The 17,784-nt window shown below is 45.3% G+C and overlaps 1 protein-coding gene across 10 annotated transcripts in view; it reads right to left on the bottom strand.

The window, feature by feature from the left end:
* Positions 1-17,784, bottom strand: part of NTNG2 (netrin G2) — a 124,459-nt gene that overhangs the window by 68,719 nt on the left and 37,956 nt on the right. For all 10 annotated transcript variants that reach the window (XM_083721396.1, XM_083721400.1, XM_083721399.1 and 7 more), the window contains exon 3: positions 457-1,097. In XM_083721396.1, coding sequence (XP_083577522.1) covers positions 457-1,097 — 641 coding nt within the window. The remainder of the gene's footprint in view (positions 1-456; positions 1,098-17,784) is intronic.

Below are 17,784 nucleotides of genomic sequence, written 5' to 3'. Positions count from 1 at the left end.
CAGGCAGGTGAGCAAGCAGCATGAGAAGCAAATGCCTAGGCAAGCTGTTTAACAGAGTGGGGAGGCACTTCAGATAGTGGTTTGGAAAACCGCTCTTTGAAGCACACTAGCGCTGCATTTTGTTAAACAAACAAACAAACAAATAAATAAATACAGTGGTACCTCAGGTTACAAACACCTCGGGTTACAGACTCCGCTAACCTGGAAGTAGTACCTCAGGTTAAGAACTTTACCTCAGGATGAGAACAGAAATCACACGCTGGCGGCCTGGCAGCAGCAAGAGGCCCCATTAGCTAAAGTGGTACCTCAGGTTAAGAACGGTTTCAGGTTAAACGGACCTCCAGAATGAATTCAGTTTGTAACCAGAGGTACCACTGTAAATAAATTCTTCAATAGCAACTATTCCTCTCCAAGAAAAGGTATGGAAAGGAAGGAAGGAAATAGATCTCCTGTTACCTGCCCGTGACTTCAATGTTGGAGACAGCATAGAAGTACTTGAACAAGTTCTCCCTCTGCACGTAGGTGCCCCCTAGCGCTGGCCTCAGCAGCCGCAGCCGCAAGTCCGTCATGGTGAAGAAGTCCTTCAGCCCTTTGGCACTCTCTAGCCTGGTGTAAAGGTTGTCCATATTCTTGAGTTCCGGCCCAGCAAAAATGGCAAAGCGGTCCCTCACTTCAAAGCGTACATTCTTCTCTTTCTTGGAGCCCGGCCAGCGGGAATACTCATCTGTGCAGATGACCCTGTTGGCGCTGGTGGTGGAGAGGTTCCTGACCCTCCGCGCTTGCATGCCGAAGGTTTCATTGCAATCATCTGCATAGTATTGATATGGGTGCCAAGTCCTCCCATTGTCCAAGGACTTTTCCAGGATCATCATTGTGGGACGCCCATACTCAAAAGTCACTATGATGTCATCAGTCAGCTCAATGCTCTTGTTCCAAGAAAGTGTGATGTTGGCCAGCAAAGGCTCCGGGTAACGGCTCCATGTCACACTCTGCCAGTATGTCGCCAGGCCTTCGTCTTCTTTGTCAAACATCAGCTTGGGTGGATGGGCCAGGTCAGGGTTGGATGCATCACACTCATCACACATATATGGGTTTTCCTGAAAGGACAAGAAGAGTAACAAGAGAAGAAAGGGATGGCAAAGAGCAAGAACTAACAGGGGATTCATTTGGGATGGAGCCATGCCTCAGTGATAGAGCATCTGCTTTGCATGCAGAAGGTCCCAGATTCAATCCTCTCAGCAGCCCTTGATAGGGCTGGAAGAGACTCCCTGCCTCAAACTCTGAAGAAGTGATGCCAGTCAGTGTTGTGCTAGATGTATCAGTGGTCTGACTCAGTGTAAGGCAGGTTCCTATGTTCCTATGTAGCTGCAGAGATGCAGGATGGCAGCCATTAAAAAACAAAATCATTAGATACAAAAGGGATTTTTACTGCAAAATTGTCACCTTCATAGTTTTGGAAGGGATACTACTGATCACGACTATTCTAAACTGAATAGGAACTTAGGAAGCTACATTAAAGAAAGCAAAAACATTGGTCCAATTTGCTAAATGTCATCATTGTCATTGTTTTCAGACAAGCTCTAACTGGGGACACCAGGGATTGAACTTTGGGCCTCTGGCATGCAAACATGCAGAAGGGCTGTAGCTCAGTAGCAGAACACCTACTTAGCAAGCAGGTGGTCCCAGGTTCAATCCCAGCATCGCCAGGTAGGCTGGGAATGTCTCCTGCCTGGAACCTAGGAGAAGTACTGCCAGACTGAGCAATAGTCTGAGCTAGATGGACAAATGGTCTGACTCAGTATAAGGGAGCTTCCTATGCTCCTAATGCTCTGTGATGAGTTACAAGCTCTTCCATAATGCTGTAAAAGGACAAGAAGCAAATACTTTTTAATAATCACATTGTCATCATCCTCACATCATCTTTCTAAGGAAGCAACACTGTGCCAAAACTTGAAAGAAAGGTAAGAGTTTTACAAATGATCTGAGTCATGCATGCCTCCATACATCATGAAATGTCACCTCAATACAGTATATCCCTTCCTACATCATGGAACGAGTCAGAACTATTTCATTTCTTCTCCAGCTTTCTCCTGCATTAGAATTTGTGTGTACTTTTGGAGATGTTATTCCTTTCCTCTAATAACCCTTCTGTGACCTTTGAAATGGAAGTTGACCTAAGTGTAAGGGATAACCCAAGAGTAGTCACAATCCACCAAAATCAATGGACCCCATTATGTATGGACATTATGTATAAGCATGACTTAATTGGAAATCACCCAACAGGAGGATATGTCAGAATTTGCAGAAGAACATCCTCTGGACATGTGGGGCAAATCACCCATAATATCTATGAATGAATTCTATGGGAGTTTCTGGGAAGAAAAGGCTGCTTGGATCTGGTGGGTGTCCCTCTCTGTGGATATAGAGGGTCTGCCTGCAGAGGCCTCCTGATTGTAGTGCAAGCACCAAGTACAAGTCACTTTAGTTGGGCTGCTACTGTTCTGGCTCCCACTGAATGAACAGCTTGAACTTGGGTTACAGTTTCTGCTCAAAGCTTTAATGCTCAAATCATTATAGTACATAAGCAAGACAAGGGTCAAAGGTACAGTAGGTGCAATGCATGGCTAAGTGAGCTAAGTCATTGATCCAACAGTTGACATGCCCCTTGGGTTGCCCTGATGTAGGAGTTGGACGGGGATGGATTTAGCATAGTAAGTAGGATGGGCAACCAAATGGGAACTCCTTTTGATAGGCTGGGTCTGATGCCCCTCTGTACATGGAGGCTTGTCAGCTAGAGTTGATGGAAGGGAAGCATCCAGCAGCATAGGTGGAAAAGGAACTTTGGGCTGGATTGGCAAGGGTTGATCCAGTGATAGCCCACTGAGTCCCTCCCTATAATCAAACTCTTTGCTTGTCACGCTCCTCACCCGCCATACACTTCTGATATCTCATGGGGTTCAGACACAGTTCCTTCCCAGGATCACCAGCCTCCAGCTCTTTGCAATTTTCCCACCACTTATCCTCATCTGACTGGTCCCTCCAAGATTTATCCTCAAAACTAATGACAGTTACTTGGGCATAAGAGGAGATCTGCTAGAATAGATCAGAAGTTCTAGTCTAGTTTCTTGTTTCTACAGTGGCCAACTAGGACACTCTATCCTCCCTACTGCATTCCACTAAGGGAATACAGTGGTACCTCTGGTTGCGAACAGGATCCGTTCTGGAGGTCTGTTTGCAACCTGAAAAGCCCGCAAACTGAAGTGCCGTATCTGCGCAGTGCGCGGCGCAATTTGGTGCTTCTGTGCATGCGTGAAGCATGATTTAGAGTTTCTGTGCATGCGTGAGCAGCGAAACCCGGAAGTAACCCTTTCCGGTACTTCCAGGTCGCCGTGGCATGCAACCTGAAAAAACATAACATGAAGCAAACGTAATATGCGGTATGACTGTAATGAGATGTAGGAGGAGGTTGACAGGCACTACCACCTCCAGCGCTGGTTGCAAGGAGGTAGGCAGGTGGAGATTGGCTGAGGCAGACTGGACTTGATGGGGCAGTGCCCCACTTGCCATCATGGATTAACCTCCACTGAATCAGGGCATAAAACAAGAGCCTTCCCCTGTCTCATCTCCTTGCCCCCACTCAAATTCAGCATCTGTTTTTCAGTGACATAATGGTCTTATATATAGGAGATCCATTATCCATCATGGTTAACAGCTAGGAACCTCAACTTCTTCCATTCATAGAATCATAGAATTGTAGAGTTGGAAGGGACCCCAAGGGTCATCTAGTCCAACCCCCTGAAATGCAGGAATCTCAACTAAAGCATCCATGACAGGTGGCCATCCAACATTTGCTTAAAAACCTCCAAGGGAGCAGAGTCCACCACCTCTCCTGGGAGTCTGTTCTACATCCTGTTTCCATTCTGTGCCAGATATGCATGCATACAACCAAAACTGTTTAGAAGCTTATTTTGGCATTAAGTGGTATATTAATTAATTAATTACTAAGTCCATTTTGACCTCATTTTCTGCACTTTTTTTTTTGGTAGCAATAACATTAAAAAAATCCACATTTAATTTGTGGATTACCCCTTAATATTTCCATTTTAGGATCACTTCCCACTTGAATAACATTTTGTAAGCATCCCCCCCTAACTTTTCTTTGGGGGCTGTGCTGTTTTATATATTTTCCCTAAATTAACATTTTTGTGCACAACTTTCCTGCAAAAGGTACTTATTTATCTATATTTTTTTAAGAAAAAGAACAACCCAAAAGTGCCTCAGAAAATCCAGAGAAGTGTGCGATCCAATGAATTAATGCATTCCAATCCTCGTTTAAGTCCAGGAACTGTGACTTAAGTTGGCCTGCTTTAAAATGCAGACCAAAAGAAATTATCTTATATCCCTAACAACTGCAGTGGGGATGTGAAAACAACAAGGATGAAGCTAAACAAAGTTATCCCTTTATGAAACTCACTCTGCTGCCAAAACCTGTTTTTGCAACCCTCAAATTCAACCGAAGTTTTACCTTCCACTTAGACCACTAGGATTGGGCTGTTGATGGAAAAGGCAAATTCCTTCCCCCACCCCACTGATCAAAACATTCATAGTTTTTTGTAGCTCAACCTCCCCCCCCCCCATAATATATTTTAAGTGAAATTATGCTATTAGTGGCTAAGCTGTTGAGTATTTTAAATAAAGCAGACATCTGCTGCAAACAGTAAAAGCTGCAGAGATAGCTTTTAAGAAATGCCCACCCAAACGCTCAGCTTATTATCACAGTCAGAATGAAATGATAAACAATACCAATCCCATTTAAACACACACACACACACACACAAGAGAGAGAGAGAGAGAGAGAGAGAGAGAGAGAGAGAGAGAGAGAGAGAGAGATGTATGCCAGAGCCTCCTAATGGGGGTAAGACAAGAGATTAGTATTTATAAGGGTGGCTGCCTGAGATGGGAGACAAACAGATGGGCTTCAAAGTGGGTCAGATTATGTCTTTTCCTAGGGACACTTATCTAAAGCACTGTACACATTCCAATTGTTTCTGTTTACTTCTATTTTATGGTCCCTGTGTTCCTGTTTTGCCTTGGGGGGGGGATGTTGTCAATACAGTGGTACCTTGGGTTACAGACGCTTCAGGTTACAGACGCTTCAGGTTACAGACTCCGCTAACCCAGAAATAGTACCTCGAGTTAAGAACTCAGGATGAGAACAGAAATCGTGCACCAGCGGCGCGGCGGCAGTGGGAGGCCCCATCAGCTAAAGTGGTACCTCTGGTTAAGAACAGTTCAGGTTAAGAACGGACCTCCGGAACGAATTAAGTTCTTAACCTGAGGTTTCACTGTACTGTCATTTAAATCACTAAACAAAAAGTAGTGTGCCTGAATGTGTAGTGGAGTTATTCAGGAGAAGGTGATATAGAATACCAGCTCTGTATGCAGGATATCCAAAGTTCACTTCCTGGCATTGCTAGGCAGGGGCTAGGAAAGACCTCAGACAGAAATCCTGGAAGCTGCTGCCAGCCAGTGTAAGTTGATCTTAGGACACAGACACAGGGTGTTGTGTCCACTGCTAGTTCTATTCGGAGTAAACCTATTGAAACTGAAGGACAAGACTAACTTAGGTTTATTCATTTCAATGGGCCTACTCTTGCTTAGAGTTCAGCTCAATACAGCCTAAATGTATCCATTTTCTTCTCATTTAGATGACTCTTCTGAATCCCAGCTCCCTTTCCAAACCACCTTTGTTCATTGTATAATATGTAGCAAAAAAATTCCCATAGCTGGGTAGTGCTCAACTTGGGCACGAACAAGGCTCAAGCTAGGCCCATTCCTGGCACCTGCAAAAATTGCCAAGGGCCAGCACTCCAAGCAGAATATGGTCTCTGCACCCTTCCTGAACTAAGTTCAGTAGCTACCATTAATATTTTCCACACTGCCCAGAATATATGCTTCGCTGGGTGCATTTGGGGGAAATTAAAATGGCAGCCATTTTCCCTTTCTCCTTGCCAGAAAGAACGTTCAGTTCAGACTGCCAGTTGCCCTGTGACTGTAGAGTTGAAGGGCAGCATACTGAGGTCTCAGCCACTGGCCATAGGACCAAGGGTCATGGGAAGGCAGCACCCCCTAGCTCTCCAGAGGAGAATTGCAGCAAGGGGGAGATCAGTCTGGCCCTCTCCATTGACCAGAGAAAGAGCAGCTGCAGTTGAAAGGCCGGGGCATAAATCTTCACCATAAATAATAAACAAAAACATACAGGCTGCATTCAGACTGTATCCTTATCCATGACAGATTTAGCTCTGGAGAACTCAATCAGAAGAGGGGAGGGGAATTTAGGAAGAGCAGAGACTATTGCAGGGGTGTTCGAACTGCAGCAACTGTTTTGGACGGTGCCATCTGTTCTGATCCTGTTAGAGTCAGGCTTGCTGTTTGGATTGGCAGTGAAGGGCACAGGGATAGCGTATGGCTTGCAGGTGCTCCTGCCCACTGAGTCAGCAGCCCTGCCACTTGAAATCCTGTGCCGCGTCATCTGGAAGCAACTCTAGAGTCAGTACTAACTGCCAGCCCCCACGTGTTGTACATAGAATAAGATGTCATGCGGAAGAGTTTGCTTGCCCTGCTTTTAAAACAGGGTTTAGACAAAAAATTCATGGATAAGGCTATAAGTGGCTGCTACCAGCTATGCAGGCTATGTTACACCTTCAGTGTTGGAGGCCATAAGCCTCTGAATACTGTTGCTGGAAATCACAAGGGTGTTGTGCTCTAGTCCTGTTTGCAGGCTTCGCACTGGGGCATCTAGTTGACTAGTATGAGAACAGAAAGTTGGATCAGATGAGCCCCCTTTGACCTGATTCAGTAGGGCTCTTCTGATGTGAGTCTGAAAATCCACATGAAATAATGTTTCTACATACACACAAGCACACTCACACACATAGGATTACATTATTATTATTAGTAGTAGTAGTAGTAGTAGTATTAACTACGTTTCTATACAACCTTTCCTCCAAGGAGAAGAAGAAGAAGAAGAAGAAGAAGAAGAAGAGGAGGAGGAGGAGGAGGAGGAGGAGGAGGAGGAGTTTGGATTTGATATCCCACTTTATCACTACCCTAAGGAGTCTCAAAGCGGCTCACAGTCTCCTTTCCCTTCCTCCTCCACAACAAACACTCTGTGAGGTGAGTGAGACTGAGAGACTTCCAAGAAGTGTGACTAGTCCAAGGTCACCCAGCACCTGCATGTGGAGGAGCAGGGAAGCAAACCCGGTTCACCAGATTACGAGTCTACCGCTCTTAACCACTACACCACACTGGCTCAAGTTGACATGCATGTTTCTCCTGTTTGCCCCCATTTTATCCTCACAACAACCCTGTGAGATGGGTTAGGTATGGAGGCAGTGACAGGCCCAAGTTCACCCTGTGAGGTTCATGACTGAGTGGGGATTTGAACTCTGGTCTTGACTGTTACATCACTCTGAAAATTGTAGCTCTGGGAGGAGATCAGGGGGCCTTTTAAAAACTCATAGCATCTTTAACAAACTCCAGCTCCAAGAATAGTGCTTTAAATGTATGGTGTGAATGCGGCCTAAACCTACTGAAATACAATGCTTATGTTTTCATTATTTTCCAAATTCCTTAATAATAACTCTAATCATACTCAGTAGAATCTGGGTGAGCTTTTCCTAGGCAAAAGCAGATTTGAAACCAGTGGTGATTGCGTGAGAAGCTTAAAGTGGTTTAGCTAGCAGAACTACCCTTACTAGGAATAGTCATCGAAACCAAAACACTGCTACCCTCCTTCAAAACTAACCTGTCCCCAAATTTACAAATGCACTTTTCCAACCCCCCCCCCCCCCAAGTAAATACAAAACTCTGTATTATTAGGGGGAAGTGTGCATAAAATGCATCTATCAGTGACAATAGCATACAAAAATGCATTCTGGTAGGAGAAATGGCTTGCCAAAATAAAAGGTGTACATTAGGCAAAATTGCAAATGAAAATGTTTATATTAAGGGAAATGTGCATTAAAAAGCTGATGCGTTTTTTGTGAAGATAGCTATACCTATGCGGAAATGTAGCGTATTGAAGACTAGAAACATGAGAAACCAAAATGGATAAATTCATCCATCCCTAATATGGGGATGTGAACAAATCTCAGTGACCAAACCTTATGTAGCAGTTTGCTGATCACTGAGTGAGTTTCTGTAAGCCAACAATGAACAAAGTCTCCCTGTCTAGTCTCTACAACAGTATTTGCCATACAGGGGCAATATTTGGCAGATTATATTGGGAATTTTGACCTGCGGTTCATTGCCACTCTAAACCTTTGCATCTCCCCAAGACATGCTTTTTACTGTGCATTTGTGATTATTCATGCCCATTATGGTATTGGGTTGCTCAAGCATTATTCCATTTTCAAATCTGTTGTATCTACTGAAGATTCAGGGTGGACATACTAATTCATTTCCATGGTACATGTCACATAGCTTCTTGCTAAGATCCTTTTTCTACCAAAGGAGGTTCTGGTTTTTTTTGTATGTGTCCTGCTTTTGTTGTGCTTCAGTGCAAGAGTCTCTCTCCCCCCCCCCAGCATCACATAGGGGGTAAGCATCGCAGAACAACTAACGAAGCAGAACTATGTGTGGATGGTCCCATAGAAATCCACCATTAATGCACTATTATTGCGCCAATGTCATATTGCACAACCCACCTGCAAAAAGCCTCTTGCCTATAGGATCACTTTACTTAGGAGCAGGGGTGATAAGCAGGCAGCTCCAGAAACAGGAACTTCTTTCTCAAAGGGACACCTGCTGCAGAGCTCTGGCTGCTTCTTTGGTGTTGATCCTGCTAAGTCTGTGTCAATGGGTGATGATCAGAATCTCTCTGATTCTCTGCACAGTTTGTGGACCACTCACACTCCTAATTCAGAGGGCAATCCACCTGCGGGCTATGGGAGCCTGGCAGTGTCCTTATGAGCCCCTGGCTTTGAACTGATCCCCTGTCTCAGATGGGAGTCTTTATCAGCGCCCCCCCCCTCTCCCTTGGACATTGGGAGTCTTAAGGACCTTGTCACACCCTTGAGAGCTCCTTATGTACCAGCTTGGGTGTCCTAAGACACTGCTGCTGGCCTCTGGCTTAAAGATTACCCGATTAGTTTACAAAGTTCCCATTTTGCTGAGGACAGCAGCAAAGCGCTTAAGTTAGGATAGAATTTCCTCCAGATCCTGCAAGATGTCACAGGAAGGAACCATGTCAACAATAATTTGCTTGTGTCTGAAACAATGGTACTTTATGAGACGAGGGGGAGGGAGACAGGAAAGTGAGAAGCAGCAGCATGCATACGCCACTTGATGCCTCGCACACTCTGGTGAAAACGGTGGGTCCTCTGCAGCTTCTTTATTCCCACCCCCACCCCAAGCCTCAAATTAATCTGTCCGTCATGGCAGAGTCCGACACCCAACAGACGTGGGGGATGTGTAAATCTCTAACCTTGCTGCCACAGACCGCCCCCCTACCCCCTCCTTCTGACCCAACTTGTGGAGTCAAAAGCTCAGCCCCAGCTCTGAGGAGCAGATGGTCAGGAGCACTAATGAATCAGCCTGTGTATTTACCGCGCCTGCTCCTGCTGGGGAAAGGTTTTAATAAACAGCAGCCAGAATAAATAAGCCCTACAACCAATCCAAGCACTCTGCATTCCTCGTCTCTCCTGCATGCATCAACTCCTGTGCACAGCAAGAGCCTGAAATTCTATTTGTAAGGAATGCTGCTTACCAGAGTTAATTTTTGTGAGGATTTGCTTTTTTTACTTTTAAGCAGCTGGGTGTTGGTGTTGCTTTAAGCAAGGCTGGCTCACTTTTTTTTCCAGCCTGAGGCCCACATTCGCCTTTGGACAAGCTTCGAAGGGACTACAGGCATGCATAAACACACCACACCCAGGACACAGGTGAAAGACATACAGAGAGGCATTAAAATATCCATTGCAGCTCTCAGCTGATTGCAGAATGGGGCAGGGACCTTTTTTATTTATTAATCTTTTTTTGGTCTGCTCTTCATCTGGTTCCATCCCCACTTTGACTGGTGGGTGGCACAATCCACCTGCCAATCACTTGTTGTCATTATGACTTCACATAACTACCAAGTAGGGTTTTTTTGCCCAGCTGTCATAATCCCTTGTGCAGGGTTCCCAATACCTGGCTGTCAGGCACTTAGAAACTGCCCTGCATAGGACATTGCCAGCCCTATGTTCCAAGCACCAAGCATAGGACCAGCAAAGTGCCTCTCTGTCCTGCTCATCAACTGATGGGGCAGCGGGAGGGGGGGGGAAGAAACTTGCAATTTGCAATGGAGAATTCCCTTGTGAAGCTGATGCTACAAAAGACGGGCATCTTTCTCCCCCATCTCTCCCACGATCAGCTGATGGGAAGAGGAAAGAAACCTGCTTTTTGCAAGCATCTGTTGTGTTCAGCCTAGTGCTGTGATGGAGATTCAGGTCAATATGTTGAATGGCGGATGCTGATTTGAATCCCCATCATGGCACTGGGCTGGGTGTAGAGATTTAAACTTCTATACTATCTGGTGTTGCAGATAGTATTTTTCTATTTTTTTCTGCCTATCAAAATTGCTGAGGGTCTTAGTGGACCACAAGGAAGGCCTTAGCTGAGGAGTTCTCCACCCTGGTTTTAATGCATAGACATGCATACACAGAGAGGGCTAGAATTATCATTCCTCTGCACTGAGCTTTCCTATTTCTGTTATTTACATTTAGCCAAATTCTCCAGACTAATCCTAGGATTCTGCTTACTAGAATCTGGCAGTGGGTTTTATTCTATATGTGGCTTTGTGGACCAATGAAGAATACTGTCAATTGTCCTCAGGCACTTATACATCAGTTGCATCCAGTCTAGGCAACTGCAGTGCCTTTAAAGACGGTCTGGAAATTTAAGCTACTGTACAATTTAGTCCTTTTGAGGGCTGTAGAGTTTGAACCTATTGTATTAATTTTGAATCAACTGAGTTCAGAGGTGCCAGCTCACAAGGGAGATTTAGGGGGTGTCAGTGTTGGAAGTGTGATGTCCCAGTGTCCCGACATCACATGCATGATCTCCTAACACCCCAATGTTATGCGCGTGACATCAGCACCTTGGGAGGAGCTGCCTGGGGGCAGAGCCAAACGTGGCAGCTGTGCATCTTCAATGAGCTGTGGCTCCTCCTCCACCTGGGAGTGCCACCAGAAGGAGGCTGTTTCAACCCTACTTCCCGGCTGGGGCAGGAGGCGGAGAGGGAGCCAGCCACTGGAGCTGCACTGCAGTTGGCCAAATGGACTCAGTCCCCTGGAGCTGGGGCGGTGGCCAAATGGGCTCAGTCCCATGGAGCTGGCATCCGTGTTTGAGTTGGTTACCCAACTGTTTAAAAGGGCTCAATAGAATAGAATAGAATTTATTATTTATACCACGCCCATCTGGCTGGGTTTCCCCAGCCACTCTAGGCAGCTTCTAAACATTAAAAGCTTCCCTAAACAGGGCTGCCTTCAGATGTCTTCTAAAAGTTTGGTAGTTCTCTTTGACATTTGGTGGGAGGGCGTTCCACAGGGCGGGTGCCACTACTGAGAAGGCCCTCTGCCTGGTTCCCTGTAACTTGGCCTCTGGCAGTGAAGGAACTGCCAGAAGGCCCTCGGAGAATGATCTCAGTGTCCAGGCAGAACGATGGGGTGGAGATGCTCTTTCACGTATACTGGACCGAGACCGATTTAATGGCAAAGAAAATAAAGTAACAGATGTTGGAGATGTAAGGAAAAAGAAGGAACATTTTATGATATGTGCATTAAAAAATATTGGGAAATGATATATGATGAATTGGAAAAAAATGTTTAAAATGAATTTTGTCAAACACCCTGAAGCCTTTTTGTTAGGTATCTCAAAACAAAAGCTACGAAAAGGAAAATGGACATTATTTATGTATGCTACAACAGCGGCAAGAATCTTGATTGAACAATATTGGAAGACGGAAGAAATACCATCAAAGGAACAATGCCAAGAAAAGCTGATGAACTATGCAGAATTGGCTAAGCTAACAGACAAACTACGAGAGAAGGACAAAAAGGACTCCAAAAGAGTCTGGGAACCATTTACAGTTTATTTGCAGAAACAACAGAATGGACTGGATTCACTATAAATAAATTTTCACAACTTCATTTGAGGAACAGATAGTTTAGAGAAATGATAAGGGATTTTATTTTTGTGTAGGAAAAGCAGGATACGATAAATAAAACTAAATAACTCAGCAGAGGGGGTGTTGAGGGAAGTCCAGAGGAGGGGAGGGAGAATAATTGTAAATAACATGATGAATGAGATTTGTATCATTAATTGTTATAAAATTCAAAAAATATTCAAAAAAAGGGCTCTATTTAAAAGTGCTAATACTAACTTTTGAAGCACTGGATGGTCTAGTACCAAATTGTTTCAAGAACTGTTGACTCTATGCCAGCATCTCTGAGCCCCATGATTGGACCAGGGGCCCTTTTTGGCCTGCCAAAAACATTGATCAGGCTGGTGAGTACCATGGACAGGATCTTTAAAGTGATGACTCCACACTTGTGGAATTCCGCCCCCTGATAATTCCACCTGGCCTTTTCTGGTAGCCTTTAAGCATACCCCCCTCCCATGTCTCTCTCTGTGTGTGTTTTAATGCACACATAATTCATTGCTGTTGTAATACAGCTTTTGAGGTTCTCTCGAAACCTCCTGCTTCCATTGCAAGCCTTTCTCACATGTGGAATACCCTACCCAGGCCCATGAGATGCTACAACATTTCTCCGTGTTCTATCCAGACAAGCAAGATGCATTATCACAGTTCAAGGACACATTCCATCCAGGGGGACAATACACCCATGGGGCAAACCACAATACAGCTGGTTAAGGACATGACCTGCACTGAGGAGTGTCTGGAGATCCAGACATAGAGGCATGGAGGAGGGCTCCATTTGGTCCTCTGGTCCTGAGGTTCTCTATCACTGCTTTATAGGGCATGCTTGAGGTGGAATGTTTCATCCAACCACAAAATAGAATGTTCTTCAAATAAAAAAATAAAATAAAATATCACAGTGCTTTTTTGCTTTCTGAGACAAACTATGTTGTTGAGTTTGAGAAAGGGCAAGATGATTTCAGGAACCAAAAATAACATCTGTAGGTAATTAAATTTCATGCTCCAGGGCACAAATTGATAACCTGAAAGAGATCAGGATGGAATTCCCATTGAACTGGAGATATTCGCTGGCAATTAATTTTCGCTCCACTCACAGATTTAGGGAAAGGAAGCAGCCATAATTAATTTAGAGTGATTACTGCTAATAGCTGGTTAAGTGGTAAAACATGAGCACAGAGACTATCAAACAGCAGGGCTGAAACACACACATTCCAGTATAAATGAACATCGGCTTTCCCACCACTAAAAATGAGGGCTCTGTACAATTTTCCCCACAAATCATGGCCAAATTCATTACCTATTTTCAGTGTGAGTACGTTTATAAATTTCCCCTGAAACTCTGCAATTGGCTTCTGTTGGAAGTGGAAAACTAAAGACAAATAAGTGGTCCTATCCAGAAGCTATGTGCAAATGGCCGCACAAAATTCTCCAGCCTATTTGTGGGCAGATTTCTCTTTAGGAGGGGGAGGACATTACACTGAATTTCTGCAAGGGGAAGAGAAATTATCCAACAGTTTCTCAGGGGGTGGCACTGTCATTGCTGTTGCTCTGAGAAATTTCTTAAGCAAAAACAGCGGCCACCAAACAAGTAAAAATACAAAATGGTGGGGGATAATAAGAGAATATTCTGCAAAGTGCCCTTTTCTAGAAAGGGGTGGTACGGGAGAAAAATTTAAATCTACCCTATTAAATTCTAAGGAATTTCAGCTCAGCTCTAATCCTATCTAGAAGTGCAGCTTACAAGGTACAGCTAAGGCACACTGACCTTAGTTCATGGGTAGAACATTGGCTTGGCATTTAGAAGGCCCAAGTTCAATCCCCAACAGTATTCCCAGGTAGAAATTGTCCCCTTTCTGAAACCCTGAAAAACCACTATCAAGCACTGTTTCAGTATCTTCACAACCTCCACAGAATCTGTTGGAGAGACAGAATTGGGTGCTATTGGCCCACTAAAAATCTCTGAATAACCTTTCCCGGCATTGTTGAGTAAATGTTTAAAAAAGTAGGGGGCAAGATAGATAGGGACCTCATAGGTAAAAAGCCCTGGGGCCAAATGATCATTCTCCAGTGTTACCTAGTACGTCTCTAGGACAGGAGCTGGCATAAGAAAGTGTTGCCCACCCCAACCCAGTTAAGTGGTCCAAAAGGCTGCTTGATAGTATCAAAAGCCACTTTAATATCTAGCCCAAGCAAAACATTGCATAAATAATTTGAGAAATCAGCAGCAGGTAAACTTCATTCCTCAGGGTCAAATGTAACCCTCCAGGCCGTTGGAACTTTCCCAGGGCTACACACCCTTCACTAGCACTGCATCACACAATCTTCAAACATGTTTGCTTAGCTGGAATGTGTATTTAAACCATGCCAATCGTTTCTGCTCAGTTCCTGCTTGTAGGGTATCTGGTTGGCCACTAGGACACTAGACTAGACTGAACTTTTTGGTCTGATTTGGCAGCTAGGCCTGGGAAGGTGGGGTCCTGGCTGACTCCTCCTGTGAGTCTGATTGCTCAGGATGCCTAGAGAAAGTCAGAAATCGGTACCATGAATTTCTGTTCCCAGGGTTATTGGCTCTCACATGAAACTGTAGGGCATCCTGTGCCACATCTGCCTGAAAGGTGGCAGCTATGGAGAGTTTGAGACTGCCTTTGATGTTTTGTGGGACATCCTCCATTGCTGCTAGTTTGTTAGCCCAGAGCATACTTACTCTAGCCATGATGGATGTAGCTACTGAAGCTCTGAAAGACGATGTTTCTGCTTCAGAATCGCTATGGGGGCCGCCTCATGTTGTTTGTCACATACATTCATTGGTTCTCATTCTCCTTTGGTAGGAATAACCACTGAAGAAGACAATGCTGCAACTGCAGAATCCATGATTGTTGTGACCAGTTACCCCATGATCTTAGTGAGAAAAAGATGTTTGTTGGCCAGCATATAGAAAGCCTTCTGGCATCCTGGAGTCACCCATTCAATGGTACATATTTCTTGGAATGCATCCAGAAATGGAAGAGTGGTCATGTGTGGCTGTCCTTCCAAAGAAACGCTCTTGGCCCCTTTGGTGGAAGTTGTTGTTGACACCGCTTCTGTAGGAAGCTCTTTGGGCAACTTGAAGACTCTCCTAGCCTTTACCATGATGGCTGAGAAGAATTCAGATTAGAAGAGCCTAACCGTCAGGTGCTGGTGTGGTTGCTCGAGAGCAAACAGGCAAGACTCCAACTTGTCTTTTCCAGGCTTTATTATCTGTACAAACTATTTACAGTGCCGAGCGTTGCAAGTCCATGTCTGCTCAGTCGCTAGCAGAATCTGGGAGTGATACCTTCCCCAGCCTAACAGTTGTGTGACCCCCATCCTTCTCCTCCCCTCTCTGCGCCCAAACCTACTGTGCAGAGTGGGTGCTGGCAAAGGGGGACTTCCCTTCCCTCTGCTTTGCTCAGCCTCGGTGTAGAGGCTCTCCCTAGCATTTCCTTGTCCCTGTACCCCCTCCCCACTGAAGTGGGGCTTTCTTCCTCACCAGAGGAGGAACTGCTTCGCAAGATCTTCAGAGGCACCCTGTAACACAACTGCCCTTCCACCTCTCACCTCTGAGCTGATGGCAGTTCCCCGACACTATTGTTTAGGGGTGGTGGCTCCAATTCTTCTTCAGAAAGTTCCCCTTCCTCCTTGTCCCCTGATGCATTGGTCTGATCAGCCTGATTCTGGGAAGATGCTGAGGCCAGTTGCCACCTGTTTGCTGTAAGACCTTTTGCCCCCTTTTCCTCTAGCCCTAGAGGCTTTGCACTTGTGTTTATGTCCGTTATGACTTCCACTGTGGGGGTGGTCAGACACCGGAGCAGGGGAGGGGGATGTGGAAGGAGAGGTACAGGAGGAGTGGGATAATGAGGAGGAACAAGCAGAAGAGGGGGAGGGTGACCTGGTTCTCCTCTTCTTCCCTTTTTATGTTTGGCAGATCTTCTCTTCACAGAAGCCTTGGCTTCTGGTAGGGAATGCAGTAGAGGTGGAAGGGCTGAGGAAGGACAGGCTCTACTAACCCTAGCCGTCTGTGCCACAATGCTCTTGATCCAATTAATAAACACCAGGAAATGCCCCTCCCTAGAAAAAGTCACCTTGGGGATTGCTGGGAGAGTAGAAACTTCACTGTCTCTAACTCGGTGGTTCTTAACCTTGAGTCCCCAGATATTTTTGGCCTACAACTCCCATGATCCCTAGCTCACAGGACCAGTGGTCAGGGATGATGGGAGTTGTAGGACAAAAACATCTGGGGACCCAAGGTTGAGAAAGGCTGCTCTAACTGGTTGTGCACTGCTTGGTTCCCCATTTGTCTTTGCTGTGAAGGCGAATGGGGGTCCCTCTGATAGGATGCCTTCAGTTCCACTGCTAGGCATTTTGTGGGCTCTGATAGGAAACTCTCCCCAAGCAGCCCTGAGAGACTGGGAGGGAAGGAAAGTGGCGGAGTAAGGACCACTGGGCTCAATTTCGCAGCTTCTCTGCTTGCCACACCTCCTCTTCCTCCTGCTGAGGTCTGTAGTCTTTCTGGGTGCCTTTCTGAGGAGCTACAAGTTCCAGAACATCCCCCTGTTCTCCAAAGGAGATCAGGTGGGAGAAATTTGGGGGAAGGGGCTTGAGGATAGCACAGGCAGAGGAAATTGATGACAAAACTGAGTAGGGGAGGAGGACTGAACTCCCAAGGACTTCTACAGGATCCGATCATTCCAAGTGCAAGGCACGGTCGGTCTGGGATGGACCCTCCCACAGGGAGGATATTTGATGTGAACCCTGTCTGTCCAGACTCAGGACTGCCTTCCAAGATCCCTGGAGAATATCATGGTGGGGTATTGTCTGGGAGTTTTTTAAAAATCAGGTTCAAGATTTAATCCTGGAGATGCTTATTTTTATTGCTGTTATTGGTATTAATGTTTTTGAATCTTTATTCTTAGATCTTGTTAGGACTCGTGTATTTAATCTTTTTGTATGTTTAGTAAACTGTTTTTATTTATTGTTTATTACTACTTAAATTGTGTAATATTTTTGCTATTAGGTAAATATTTTGATGTGGTAAGCCGCTTTGAGCATGGTTCAACTATGGAAAGATAGCAGTCAAATGAATGATAATGATGAACATCCTGCTGAAAATGCTGGAAACGGTCTGCCTGGGCCACCCTCCGTTTAGGGTGATGGTATTGGCCAATTGACATTTACAGAGAAGGGAGAATGAGTGCTTCTGTCAGGATTTTGGACAGTGCCCACTGAGACTATTTTGGTCTCCCTCCTCCTCTCTGCTGAGTTCTCAAGGTCAACACTGAGCTTAAGTAGGAGAGCGCTGACAGCCAGTGCTGCTAAACCCACACCCTGGACTGGGTGTAAGAAAGAAGGCAGGCAGCTGGGGGCCGTGCCCTGTTTGTCCTAATGGACCAGCCTCCACTGATAGGACAGAGAGATCAGGAAAATCAAAAGCAGGTGTAGCCAGAGCCAAAGACAGGTGGAGTAATACCATGGTAATACATGGCAAGCATGTAGGGACTGGCTGATGACAGAATGACACTGGTGCGGCGGGGCAAAACTAGGCTTTATTTCACTGGGATCAAAGACCC

The sequence above is a fragment of the Podarcis gaigeae genome, assembly GCF_964106915.1.
Source record: "Podarcis gaigeae genome assembly, chromosome: Z".
NCBI lineage: Eukaryota > Metazoa > Chordata > Lepidosauria > Squamata > Lacertidae > Podarcis > Podarcis gaigeae.
Note: the sequence above shows the minus strand (reverse complement) of the source record. Positions and strands in the feature narration are given on the sequence as shown.